Source organism: Bufo bufo, chromosome 8 (genome assembly GCF_905171765.1).
Source record: "Bufo bufo chromosome 8, aBufBuf1.1, whole genome shotgun sequence".
Lineage (NCBI taxonomy): Eukaryota > Metazoa > Chordata > Amphibia > Anura > Bufonidae > Bufo > Bufo bufo.
Genome location: NC_053396.1, coordinates 196005101 through 196020015, shown reverse-complemented (window position 1 = coordinate 196020015; position 14915 = coordinate 196005101). Strand labels below are relative to the sequence as shown.

Sequence of the window (14915 nt, the reverse complement as noted above, 5' to 3'; positions counted from 1 at the left end):
TCATGTCATAGCAGAGAATCAGGCTTCACGTCACCCACCACTGGAACAGGCACCACTGGAACAGGCCACTGTCACATATTTAGGCCCCGGCACCCAGACAGAGGAGAGAGGTCCCGTAACAGAGAATCTGGCTTCATGTCAGCACAGAATCAGTCTTCATGTCATAGCAGAGAATCAGGCTTCACGTCACCCACCACTGGAAGAGGCCACTGTCACATATTTAGGCCCAGGCACCCAAGCAGAGGAGAGAGGTCCCGTAACAGAGAATCTGGCTTCATGTCAGCACAGAATCAGTCTTCATGTCATAGCAGAGTATCAGGCTTCACGTCACCCACCACTGGAAGAGGCCACTGTCACACATTTAGGCCCTGGCACCCAGACAGAGGAGAGAGGTCCCGTAACAGAGATTCAGGCTTCATGTCAGCAGAGAATCAGTCTTCATGTTATAGCAGAGAATCAGGCTTCACGTCACCCACCACTGGAACAGGCCACTGTCACATATTTAGGCCCAGGCACCCAGGCAGAGGAGAGAGGCTCAGACAGTTTCCCTGATATGCATGGGGGTGATGTGACAGACTGATGGGCTTGGTTTTCATGCGCCATCTGTGCGCTTTCTGCAGAAGACTGGGTGGGAGATAATGTGAACGTGCTGGATGCACTGTCGGACACCCAATTGACTAATGCCTGTACCTGCGCAGGCCTTACCATCCTTAGAACGGCATTGGGCCCCACCAAATATCCCTGTAAATTCTGGCGGCCACTGGGACCTGAGGTAGTTGGTACACTAGGACGTGTGGCTGTGGCAGAACGGCCACGTCCTCTCCCAGCACCAGAGGGTCCACTAACACCACCACGACCATGTCCGCGTCCGCGTCCCTTACTAGATGTTTTCCTCATTGTTCCCGTTCACCACAATTTTGAAAATGGCAAATTTGGGAATACTTTTTCAACCCAGAACAAAAACTGTGCTTTTACGGTCACTACAAATAATTTGACCAGCTAAAACAGTACTGATTTGGAGGAATATAAATGTCAGGGCTATTTTTTAGGCGCTGTGTGACAGGTATACCTTTAATCACAGAATTAGACTTGTATCTGCACTGTAGCGTGTGTGTTAAGTTTTTCATAATGACACTATCAGCACCTTGAATCTAATATACCCTTTTTGGGATAGATTTAAAGTAGGCCTGATATAGCAGAAACTACCAATTTAGAAAATGGCAAATTTGGGAATACTTTTTCAACCCAGAACAAAAACTGTGCTTTTACGGTCACTACAAATAATTTGACCAGCTAAAACAGTACTGATTTAGAGGAATATAAATGTCAGGGCTATTTTTTAGGCGCTGTGTGACAGGTATACCTTTAATCACAGAATTAGACTTGTATCTGCACTGTAGCGTGTGTGTTAAGTTTTTCAGAATGACACTATCAGCACCTTGAATCTAATATACCCTTTTTGGGATAGATTTAAAGTAGGCCTGATATAGTAGAAACTACAAATTTAGAAAATGGCAAATTTGGGAATACTTTTTCAACCCATAACAAAAACTGTGCTTTTACGGTCACTACAAATAATTTGACCAGCTAAAACAGTACTGATTTAGAGGAATATAAATTTCAGGGCTATTTTTTAGGCGCTGTGTGACAGTTATACCTTTAATCACAGAATTAGACTTGTATCTGCACTGTAGCGTGTGTGTTAAGTTTTTCAGAATGACACTATCAGCACCTTGAATCTAATATACCCTTTTTGGGATAGATTTAAAGTAGGCCTGATATAGCAGAAACTACCAATTTAGAAAATGGCAAATTTGGGAATACTTTTTCAACCCAGAACAAAAACTGTGCTTTTACGGTCACTACAAATAATTTGACCAGCTAAAACAGTACTGATTTGGAGGAATATAAATGTCAGGGCTATTTTTTAGGCGCTGTGTGACAGGTATACCTTTAATCACAGAATTAGACTTGTATCTGCACTGTAGCGTGTGTGTTAAGTTTTTCAGAATGACACTATCAGCACCTTGAATCTAATATACCCTTTTTGCGATATATTTAAAGTAGGCCTGATATAGCAGAAACTACTAATTTTGAGAATGGCAAATTTGGGAATAGTTTTTCAACCCAGAACAAAAACTGAGCTTTTACGGTCACTACAAATAACTTGACCAGCTAAAACAGTACTGATTTGGAGGAATATAAATGTCAGAGTTATTTTTTAGGCGCTGGGTGACAGGCTCAACTTGCCCCTGATGTAGTATATGGCTAAAAAATAACCACACTATTGATGGTTAAATGCACTTGGGTGACACAGGCTCAGCCTGCACCTGATGTAGTATATGGCCAAAAAATAACCACACTGTTGATGGTTAAATGCACTTGGGTGACACAGGCTCAGCCTGCACCTGATGTAGTATATGGCCAAAAAATAACCACACTGTTGATGGTTAAATGCACTTCGGTGACACAGGCTCAGCCTGCAGCTGATGTAGGATATAGCAAAAAATAACCACACTATTGATGGTTAAATGCACTTGGTGGTAGCTTGTGCTGGCGCACCACAAGCAACAAAATGGCCGCCGATCACCCCAGAAAAAAGTGATATAAAAACTCTCTGGGCAGCTTAAAAAAAGTGAGCAATTCAATATCAGCACTTCAATGATCCACAGCTGGAGATCGATCACTGAATTAAGTCTTTTGGAGGAGTTAATCTGCCTAATCTCGCCCTAACGTCACAGCAGCAACCTCTCCCTATGCTTGAATCAGCAGAGTGACGTGCAGCGCTACGTGACCCAAGCTTATATAGAGGCTGGGTCACATGCTGCACTGGCCAATCACAGCCATGCCAATAGTAGGCAAGGCTGTGATGGCCTCTTGGGGCAAGTAGTATGACGCGTGTTGATTGGCTGCTTTGCAGCCTTTCAAAAAGCGCCAAGAAAGCGCCGAACACCGAACCCGGACTTTTATGAAAATGTAACTATACAGTTCGGGTTCGCTCATCCCTAGTTATGAAACAAACACCTGTTTGGTTTATTTGGCAGCCTTTGCTGCATATGTCATTGTGAGATACACCCTTAATACATTTGGTTTAGATTCAGAGATTCGAAATACAGCCATTTTGTTCAAACAAATCTTTAATTGAGGCCTACTGTGGGTCAGGCCGTGTGAGATACACCCTTTACATACAGGGGTTTGATTCAGGCATTTGAAATACAGCCATTTTGGGCAAAGAAATTATTATTTTTATTTTTATCAAATCTTTATTTATCACAGCAGGCATGATAAAAATGACAATAACATAGTGCGAGCAACAGCCCAACAATCGAGGTAGGCATATAAGATACAAAGTTGTAATATGTAGGTACAGCAAAATATGGAGATATGCAAATATGTTAAGTTTGACTGATTTAAGCAGACATGGCATAAATGGTAAGTATGGCAGATAAGGTACTGGCTCCCGCGAGAGTATAGCTAGTAAGGGTCAGAAAGAGACAGAAAGGAAGCAGGCGAGAGGTCGTCATAAAATAAGACAGATTGCTGGTTAAGACATGAATAATAACATAAATAATTATGATAGTCGTTTGGGCTAAGAAATATTTAATTCAGGCCTACTGTGGGTCAGGCCGTGTGAGATACACCCTTTACATACAGGGGTTTGATTCAGGCATTTGAAATAAAGCCATTTTGGGCAAACAAATCTTATAACAATTTTACTGTTGGCCAGTTAGATTAGAGGCCCCAAAAATTATGCATTTACCGTACATAAAAGATCAAGTGATTATGTGGCTGGAGGTATATTAGACTGTTAATGGATATCAATTTTACTGCAGGCCAATGGACTACAGGCCCCAAAAATTATTCATTCACCGTACAGACAACAACAATTGATAATGTGGCTGGAAGTATATTAGACAGTCATTGGATATCAATTTTACTGCAGGCCAGTACAAATGCATGTCAAATACATATGTTTAATAGTACAAAAAATAAAAAATTGGATTAAAAACATGGCTAACGAAATCCCCCCACCCCAAATAATAATAGTTTAAAATTTGATAACACATGGTCGTCACAGGTGTTGAATTCCTCAGAGGTCCCAAACATTAGGCTTTCACCAGACAGAAAAGGCCTTTTATGCCGCTGTACTTACATAAGACAGGGAATATTTGTTCTGGGTGGTGACAGATATGTGTGGGCTGGCATGAGTAAATTCAATTTAAAGTAGTCGTCACAGGTGTTGAATTCCTCTGAGATCCATGCCTCATTCATTTTAAGAAATGTGAGGAAGTCCATACTGTCGTGAGCTATGGATGTAGTACAGTTAACACTCATGATTTATGAGACATGTTATCTAAACTAAATGCGTTAAGCAAATACCTTTAATTGCTTTTCAATGGCTTTTGCCTCAAGATAACGCGATGAGTTAAGAAATTTGAGTTAAGAGCTTGAGTGCTAACCCTACTACATCTGTAGGCGAGTGCGCTTATCGGTCACGATCCCCCCTGCTGCGCTGAATGTTTTTTTGGACAGGACACTCGACGAGGGGCAAGCCAAGAGTTCCATGTCACATTGTGCCAGCTCTGGCCACAGGTCAAGCCGGCACACCCAGTAGTCAAGGGGTTCCTCGCTTCTCAGAGCATCCACATTGGCCGTTAACCCAATGTAGTCAGACACCTGTCGGTCTAGGCGTGCCCTAAGGCTGGATCTGGAGGGCGGCTGTCGATGGGTAGGCTGCAAAAATGATCCCATATCCGAAGTGACCAACACATCTTCAAACCGCCCTCTTCTTGCATGCACTGTAGAATTGGAACTCGCAACTGATTCTCTGTGGGTGAAAATTCCTCTGCCAGCTCCCGAAGCAAGGTCTGGAAATACTGCATTCTGACAGCCCTCTGTGATGCCATGTCCGCCATTTTGTGTTTGTACCGGGGGTCTAAGTACGTTGCCACCCAGTACTGGTCCTTTTCCTTTATGCTTTTTATACAGGGGTCCCTCTTCAAACACTGGAGCATGAAGGCCCCCATTTGCACTAAATTGGAAGCGGTGGAGCGCCCTGGCTCCTGCTCATTACCCAGGAGAATGTCGTCCTCGGTCTACTCCCCCCATCCACGGACAACACCAGAGATCCCAGAAAAGTTTAAAGCCTGATCTTCTTGCTCCTCCTCCTCCTCCCCCCAGGCACCATACTCCTCTGACTCCTCCACAGACTCCTGCTGACCTGTCTCAGATGGAGTAGCCCCCCTGGGAATTCATTCAGCATTGCGACTTTCTCATCTTCCTGCTCCTGCTCCTCGACGGCTTGATCAATGACACAACGCAATGCACGCTCCAGAAAGAAGGCTTAAAGTACGATATCACTGATGGCGCCCTGGCTGCGACTAACCAGTTTGTTGATCTCACCAAATGGCCGCGGAAGTCTGTATGCGCCAAGCATGAGCAGCCACTGGCGCGGTAAAAAAAAAAAACAAGCTCCCCAGAACCTGTCCTGCCGCAGAGTTCGTACAGGTAGACGTTAACGGCATGTTTTTGTTTGAGCAGCCTATCAAGCATATACAAGGTGGAGTTCCAGCGCGTCGGGCAGTCACAAATCAGACATCTGATGGGCAAATGGTGTCACCACTGAACGTCAGCAAGGCGAGCCATGACTGTGTAAGATCTTCTAAAATGGCCAGAGATGTTCCTGGCCTGCCGCAAGACATCCTGGAGATCGGAATATTTGGCAACAAATCACTGCATGACTAAGTTCAGGACGTGTGCCATGCACGGCACGTGTGTCATTTTCATGCCCTGTTTCAGGGCGCTCAGCAGATTGGCATCATTGTCGCACACCACTTTACCAACTGTCAAATTGAGCGGGGTTAGCCCCTAATCGGCCTGTGACCGCAGAGCTGAAATGAATGCAGGACCGGTGTGGCTATTGGCTTCCAGGCACAACAGCACGTCAAATAGGTTCTGGGGAGCTGGGGGGTGCAGCGGAAGAGGCGGTAGCAGTGAAAAAGGAGGAGTCAGCCGAGGAGGAGACGGAGGATGGAAAAGGAGGAGAAGAGGCAGGCCTGCATGCAATCCGTGGTGGTAACACCAAATCCCCACGGGTGCCACGGGTTGCATACTTGACAGCCATCAGAAGGTTCACCCAGTGGGCAGTAGAAGTTATGTACCTTCCCTGCCCATGTTTGCTAGACCGCGTGTCTGTGGGCAGATGTATCTTGGCACCGACACTGTGTGCCAGAGATACATTCACTTGCCGCTGAACATGGCCATATAGCTCCGGGATGCCCTTCCGGGGACCTTCCATTGCAGTGTGCCAATGGCTACAAATTTTCTAAAGGCCTCCGAGTCCAACAGTTTATATGGCAGTAGTTGGCGGGCTAGCAGTTCCGACAAGCCAGCGGTCAGCTGATGGGTAAGAGGGTTATCCGGCATAATCAACTTTTTACGTTCGAACATTTGGGCCACGGAAGCCTACCTTTTGCCAGATGAACGCAACAACGGCATGGTGGAAGGTGGAGTGGAGGACAAATGGGAGGAGAGAGGAGAAGGAGAAGAGGCAGGACGTAGAGCACCAGGAGTGTGGCTTTGAGGGTTCTGACGGTGTTGCTCCCACTGGGCTCGGTGATGGGTGAGTGTTGGGCTTACCGCGACTTATGCGTTGACAGCACAAGCTGCAGATGGCAACACTATTGTCAGAAGCTGACACGTTAAAAAAAGCCCACACTGCGGAGCCATGTGCCGGCATCCTGGGAGTGCCAGATTTAACCGTGCATGGTGGATGGCTCGCTCCAGATACATTTGCAGTCTGCTTTTTGCCTCCTGTGCACTGCAAGTTCTGCCTGCTTCTCCTCCTTCTCCTCCATATCTGCTGTTCTATCTCTCTCTGAACTCCCCTTCTCTTCCTCTCTTGTGGGCACCCACGTGACGTCCATCGACACGTCATCATCGTCACCTTCACCACCACTGACATTAGAGATCTCGGAGTAGGCAGCAACAACTGGGACCACCGTCCTTGGCCTGATCTGGGTGCTGTCGTCAACCCGCTGGGTGGCAGCCGTTGCTACCTCCTCTTCCTGATCCGATGCCAAGAATGGCTGCGCATCGGTAAGGTCTGGGAATGGATGGGAAAATAATTCCTCTGACTCTAGTGGAGGGGCTATGGTGTCTTTGGGGGTGCACACAGCAGAGAGTGAGGAGGGTGCTGATACAGAGGATGAGGAGAGTGCAGAAGCAGAAGGCTGAGTGAGCCACTCAACCAACTCTGGTGCATCCTTTGACGTAATTGCATGCACCTTCTCCAACTTCCCACTTAGGCTCCGGCCTGGTGCACCTGCCCAACCCCTATCACTCCCGTGGAATTGCCTGCCTCTTCCTCTGCCTGTCATTTTCAAAATGACCCTGTGAAAAAGTCCCTATAGAAGAGCAGTATTTGTGGAAGCAGGTATAGAGAACCCCTTAATCGTTTATTTTGGGGCAAGAGGTATATCAGACCAGTTGCAATTAGTTATTCCAATTGCGTTTGTCCCTCTGTATAGCTGCGGTATCTCAGCAGAACCGCACACAAATGCTGCACAATACAAATGCACTATATAGAAAGTATATTATAGGTATATCGCACCCCTGCCTCAATCATTTTTTTTTGGGGGGGAACTGGTGTTATATACCAGTTGCCCCTACAGTATTGCAGCAGAACTGCCCACAACTGCTGCACAATATAAATAAATGCACTATAATAAACTTTCTATGTTAGAAAGTAGAAGTATATCACACCCCTCAGTATGTCACACCTATACCAGTCCTTAAAAGGACTTTTGTGGCCCTATTAGCTAGCGTTTGGTGTCTCTAACAGTCTGTTAACAGCAAACTCTCTCTACACTGGCAAAAGACTGAATGTAAAATGGCGGCTAGATCAGGTTTATTTATAGGGAAGGGGGTGTGTCCATGTGCTGAATCGTCTCAATTGGCTGTCCTGTCCCATCTGATGGATCTGTCATGGATCAAAGTTCAGCACAATGCAAAAGAATATGTCGCCGGCGGACATCGCCATATGATCGCATGTTCGGCGTACCTGTGACGGTCACGTACACTACACACAGGGGGGAGGATAGTGACCACTGCGCTCCACCCTCACCCCTGGCCCTGCCTATTTACCTCTCAAGTCCTAATGACAGGGGACAACTAGACAGCAGTGCCTAACTTAGGATACGTGCTGGGAAGACAGACAAGACAAATAACGGAATGTGAACGGACCGGGTCAGAACCAAGAGAGCTACGCAGTACAAAGGGTTAAGCAAAGAATGGTCAGGAGAAGCCGGGGTCAAATACCAGGAGAGTAGAGAAGTACCAGAGGAGTCCGCAAAGAGTAGTCAGGTGGGAGCCGAGGTCACAATACCAGGAGGGATGCGCAGTACAGGAGGAGCAGGCAAAGGATCGTCAGGGAACAGGATCAGGTAGTAATCAGTAGTCCAACAAATAGCCAGGAACTTAGAATTAACAGGCAACCTGTGGCCAGCAGTCTGCCTGTATTTATAGTGGGGTCTGAGGGTCATGTGATGTGGCCAGCGCCACATGACCAACAGACAGACAAGTCGAGCACCAAGTGATCAGCTCGGCGCTCAAGGCAGACCTAGGAGCAGGGAGCCTCCCAGCTAGCAAAGCCGCCCTGGGAACGAGGCCAAACACAGATCCTCGCTCCCGAAGCTAAGCAGCAGGTCTGCGGCTGATGGGAGACCGAGTGCGCCTTTGGCGCCCCGTGAAAGTACCTACCTGCACGTTTATTGGCTGCTTAGCGGGGAGGAGGAGCATTGCACTCGAGCACATGCGGTACTTGGCTGAGTACTGCCATGTTCCGAGCATAGCGATGCTCGAGACGAACTGGTATTCCGCCGAGCCTGCTCGCTCAACACTAGTTATGAATTAATTCAGAACGAATCAAATTTCTTTGTGAAGTTGCCAAATTGAATTTTGAAATACTTTGCTCATCTCTATTATTCATTATTGCACTTTATGTAATGCTGTAGTCTAATGGTGTGTATATTCTCATTTATTCCTCAGTTTCACCTTAATCCTACATGTGGTTAATAAAGCAACAGACTTCCACCCAGTCTCTTTTATTGGCTAGTAGAAAGGTGTTTACCTTCAGGGGTGGATTGGCCATAGACCTTACAGGGAAATTTCCCAGTGGGCCGATGCCCAGGGGCCCCCCTGAGCCCCCTTCACGGCCGGCCACTGGAAGTTTTTGGGGACGTATTTTGTGCTGCTGGCACTGTTTTCTGATGGACTGTGGTATTTGGCTCTGTTGGAGTGGTATAATGTGCCACAATATGATATTGCTGGCCCTGCCTTCCATCAATTTGGACCGACTACAAAATAGGGCCACTTGTAGTATTTTTTCCAGGGCCACTTTAAGTTCCCAATCCACCCCTGTTTACCTCCCTGTAGAGCTCCGCATAGACCCCAGGGGTATGTGAAGTGGGGGCAGGACAGTCCCCTATTTAAACATGGGGATATGCTACGATTTTTATGACTGCATAAAAGATGCAAACACTGACAAAATGTGATGTGATTTGATTTTGGGACAAGTTTACATGAAATAGTAATCAGGAACAACCTTCGTACAAACGAACATTTAGCAAGTCAATGCCCCATGTAAACGGACCTTTAGGAACGATGGGTTACCTTCTGTTAGGTAGGTTTAGTGTAGGATCCGCCTGACCTGAGATCACCTTGGTGCTTGGTAGGCGGGCATAGATGTGTTTTGATCAAAATATATTGGCTAAGTGTCTCAGATTTTATCATATCAGAGTGAGGACTTTGTCCATATATAATGCTTGCATCTACTTTACTAAGTGCATTATTATCTTATTTCTGTGATTTTCTTCATTAATATGGCCAGGGACATCGGCACATTTATATATCATACCGTGCAGGATGTTTTTATCTTAGTTTTTTCTGTGATTTTTTTTGTCAATGTAGTGTATGCTTGAAGGAGTGGCACCTTCAAGTGTGAATGCGCTCCTATTTTATCTTGGGAGTAGCATTCCTTTGCACTTTTGCCCTTCCTATCCAATAGAGTGCCTTGATTAGGTGGTACATATACAGTAGGTGTGCTTGCTCCTCCTCCCATCAGTTGCTTGATTCACATGGAGGTGACTAGGAGCAGCACACCATATGTGCGGCGTCTGCGCTCCTAAACATAGAAGCCCAATGGCTTAGGTGGGTTTAGCGTAGGACCCGCCTGACCTGAGACCACCTTGGTGCTTGGTAAGTGGGCACAGATGTGTTTTGATCAAAATATATTGGCTAAGTGTCTCAGATTTTATCATATCAGAGTGAGGACTTTGTCCATATATAATGCTTGCATCTACTTTACTAAGTGCATTATTATCTTATTTCTGTGACTTTCTTACCTTCCCTATTACATGTACTTGGTGCTAGCATTGCTCCTGGTGGGTCAAGAAGATCATAAGGACTTAGGAGAAACACAATCTTAAAGGGTAACTGTCATGTTTCCATTATGCATAAAGCAATCTTTAGTTACTTCACATACCACTGTTTTCCATTAGTTATTCCCTTAGTTACGGCTTATTAAACATTTACAATATGAGGACCTTCTCAAGATGGCTCCTCTGCCAGTTCCCTGAGGCCAAAACTGCTTTCCCTCACTTCCCATACACACTTGCTCTAGCCAGCAGCTTCCTGCGAGCCAATCAGATTGGATTACTAAGAGGCACTCCTCCTCACTCTAAAGCCTTATGCAGGCATGCAGTGTGAAGGACTGCCCCTCCGTCTTCCTAGCCAGAGACAGACAAGACATAGCAACTGTCTTTTAAGGGAGCAGTGGAAACGGACAGAGGACATTAATGAAAGCTGTTATTATAAGGTAACTAGCAGAAGGCCCCGCTTCGCACGGGTATATTTAATCTATTTCATGAAATGTTTCTGTGTGTAATTAAAAGATATTGACAGTATCCCCCATAACAGTGACCTTTACAGCACCCCGCCCCTTTAACAGTGAAATCCACAGTTCCCCACCCCTTAACACTGACCTCCCACAGTGCGCCGCCACTTTAAAATGGGACCTCCACAGCAGCCCATACCCTTAACTTTGACCTTCGCAGCAGCTGGCCCATTTAACAGTTTCACAGCACCCTACTCCCTTGACAGTGACTTCCTCAGGCGCCCTCCCCCTTAACAATGACCTCCACAGTACCCTGCTGCCTTAACAGTGACATCCCCAGCAGTTGCCCCTTTAATAGTGGCCCCTGCCCCCTTAACAGTGACGTCCACAGTATCCGCCCCTTTAACAGTGACCTCCACAGCACCCTGCACCTTTAACAGTAACATCCACAGTGCCCACCCCTTTAACAGTGACCTCCACAGCGCCCAACCCTTTAAAAGTAACCTCCACAGTGCCCGCCCCCTTAACAGTGACCTCCACAGTGTCCGCCCCTATAACAGTAACCTCCACAGCACCCTGCCCCTTTAACAATAACATCCACAGTGCCCGCCTCTTTAACAGTGACCTCCACAGCGCCCGCCCCTTTAACAGTGACCTCCACAGAGCCTGCCCCTTTAACAGTGACCTCCAAAGCACCCACCCCTTTAACAGTGACCTCCACAGTGTCCGCCTGTTTAACAGTGACCTCCACAGTGCCCGCCCCTTTAACAGTGACCTCCACAGTGCTCGCTCCTTTAACAGTGACCTCCACAGTGCCCGCCCCTTTAACAGTGATCCCACAGTGCCCACCCCCTTAACAGTGACCTCCACAGTGTCCACCCCTATAACAGTGACCTCCATAGCACCCTGCCCCTTTAACAGTAACATCCACATTGCCTGCCTCTTTAACAGTGACCTCCACAGTGCTCGCCTCTTTAACAGTGACCTTCACAGTGCCCGCCATTTTAAAAGTGACCTCCACAGTACCCGCCCCTTTAACAGTGATGTCCACAGTCCCTTTCCCTTTAACATTGACCTCCAAAGTGCCCACCCCTTTAACAGTGACCTCCACAGCACCCTGCCTCTTTAACAGTGACCTCCAAAGTGCCCGCCTCTTTAACATTGACCTCCACAGTGCCCTCCCATTTAACAGTTACCACCACAGCACCCTGCCCCTTTAATGCTAGGGCTACACGATGACATATGTCGCTCAACATTTTGTCTCAACAACATTTATAATGATAGGCTATGGTGCCTCACTGCGACATGCATCATGCTGCGACTGCGACACGACAGTCGCAAACAATCCATCAAAGATGGATGCATGTAGCAGCGTAGTTGTGCCCTATGTGTCGTGCAACTTATTGTCGTCATGTAGCCCTAGCCTAAAGCTGACCTACAGCAGTAAAGAAAAATGGCTGGGTTGTTATGGAAACCTGGAGTAAAACTGTGTGTATGTGGAGACTAAGGGCCTGCGAGCTTCTATTGGCTGATAAGAGACATGTGAACATGTGTATGGCAGACAGACAGACAGAAAGAAACTCATTTTCATATATAAGAGATTACAGATCTTTTGGCAATCATTGACAGACTAATTCAGGTATACATGCCTAGCTCTAATAAACTAGCAAAAAAATGATGACAGTTACCATTTAACTTTAATAAGTAAGCAGCTTTACATGATGTGTATTGTGTAGTTTTCTGGTGACAACAAATGAGGTCAGAGCCATAGAGAAGTAAACTTTAGCCAATGGCCAACCATGCAACCTTTGGAAATGAAGAGCATAGCCACAGGAGACACTGATCAGACACTCAATATATGTACTGTATATAACATTCATTGACTGTCCTGGTTGAATCCTCTTAATGTTTGACTTACCATAATTTTGTCATACAATATATGCTGGTAAATAGTACTTGAAAGTATCCATATTTCTGTTACTATTAAGCAGCATTTACATCACTGGTCCCACCTCAAAACTACTACAGGAATGGTATCTATGATGTTCTTTGAATCTCTATGTCATGTCTTGTCCCACTAGGTCCTGCATTGGCCATAAGGCAGTGTTGCCCATCTTACAGAAACCACTTTGCCACACTACGAATGACCTGATATCTTGGACCCTGTTGTATTGTCTCACAAGCTTTACAGTAAGAATATGACCATCCCTTCCAAGGGCTCACCCTATGTCGGGATCTCCAGTTGAAATACTTTCTATATTTTTCATCATCTTTTTCTAATTCAAGAAGGTAGGCAGCTAGTTCCTTTGCAGTTGGAAAGTCATCAACATGTATGAAGGCATCTCCAGGTATATACTGTTCATAGTTTTCACGAGAGGTACCCAGTACAACTGGAACTGTCCATGAACCCAGAGCGTTCCCCCATAGTTTTTCTGTGATATAATCTGGATAGACAGAATTCTCGAATGCCAAGTAGAATTTGTACTGAGAAATCGTTGAATAAAACTTCTCTGTGCTCAGTTTCATATGTCTGGCCCCATAAATATCAACAGATATGTACTTTTTCAGCTCTTCATAATAAGCGATACGACGTATACCGGGGTACCATTTGCTCACCACCCAAGATACCAACTTAGACTTTGCTGGAATAGTGAAGTTTTGAGGTTCCTCTAATGATTCAATATGGGCGTATGGATTATAAATATCGGAATCGCGACGGAACGTCATTGTCAAGTTGAACAAATTATCCAGCATGTCCAGGTTTGAGATAATTAGTGGTGGCTCCAAGTTGAGCCATATCCAACGTTGATAAGGATTTCTTGGCTGTTGAGGCAATGAATTTCTATTGCCCATAACATCTGCATGGTGGATGATGACTGCATCGGCCGCACTATACAAACCTCTATCTGCAGATAGCTTACACCTCTTAATTCTATACTCTGTCTCACACTTATCTAATGGAAAGCTCTGCCCCCATGGCCAGTTCCAAACCAGGAGAAGAGTTTCTTTTGGTGGAGAAATGATTGGTGGGCTGGTTGTTGTTGTGACATTTTGGACCTCTTTGTTTAGCATCATTGTTGTATCTGGACATCTTTGACATATGAAATAATGGTCAATGTGTTTCCAGTTATATGAAAGAAGGAATATGATGAATAAGAAGGCAGATATGAAGATTGGATATTGATTGCCCATTGCAGATACACTTTTCTTTCCTGTAATAAGAAATTAGAAGCGACATTGTTAGATTTCAATCATGTTTCATGCAAACTGACATATAAACTAAAATGAGCAAAGTTAGTTAAAGAGCATTTCCAGCTGTGCAACTAGAATCTAAACATCAATGGATACAACATTGGGTTTATGTACTGAGGTAGCAGAGTTAACAGTCACACTTGGTGAGTTATCACATCTAGTTAATGCATTATGACTGTGACTGTTAACTTTGCTGCATCTATATGAGTATTTAGACCCATAGTTCAACACTTTTATGCCAATGAGGATAATATGTTAGAGGAGCATTGCATCTTGAAATTTATGGTATATCCACAGATACGGGTACATGCAATTTCCATGTGAGGGAACCCTAGCTATCTTGGAGACAGGCAATGTTTTTTATCCATCGGAATCCCGACATATTTGCCAGGTAGTGTATGTTTTTCACTGGATACCACTGTATGAAATACAGGGGCTTGCTTCTGCTTAGGTGTCTTACTCTCTTAAACTTCAAGCACCCATCTTCCAATCCGTCTGGGTCCACTCTGTAGCTTCATCTCACTAGATGTCTAGCAACTAAGATGGCTTTCCACTCGGTTTCTGCCCCAGGCTCTACCTAGAGTCCTCCAGAATTCACCCCTCGGAGGCTGCCAGACTGAAGGTCGCTGGTTTGGCTCTGTCTTCTGTAGTCTGATCCCATTTGGCTATAGCTATGTCTCTGGCTAACGGCCGTAGCTAAATAGAATGTCTCCTTTTCTTCTGGCTTCCTCAGTCTTGTCTCTCTTAGGTCTGAAAACTCAAATTTTTT

The 14915-nt window shown here is 45.5% G+C and overlaps 1 protein-coding gene across 1 annotated transcript; it reads right to left on the bottom strand.

Annotated features, from left to right (window-relative positions):
- Positions 1–13009: 13009 nt before the first annotated feature.
- Positions 13010–13969, bottom strand: LOC120978156 (3-galactosyl-N-acetylglucosaminide 4-alpha-L-fucosyltransferase FUT3-like). Its single transcript, XM_040406381.1, has one exon. The coding sequence runs from the start codon at positions 13967–13969 to the stop codon at positions 13010–13012; it is 960 nt and encodes a 319-aa protein (XP_040262315.1).
- Between the last annotated feature and the right edge of the window lie 946 nt (positions 13970–14915).

Coding starts and splice junctions, on each gene's coding strand:
- LOC120978156 (XM_040406381.1), bottom strand. CDS start 13,969: ATGATGCTAAACAAAGAGGTCCAAAATGTCACAACAACAACCAGCCCA.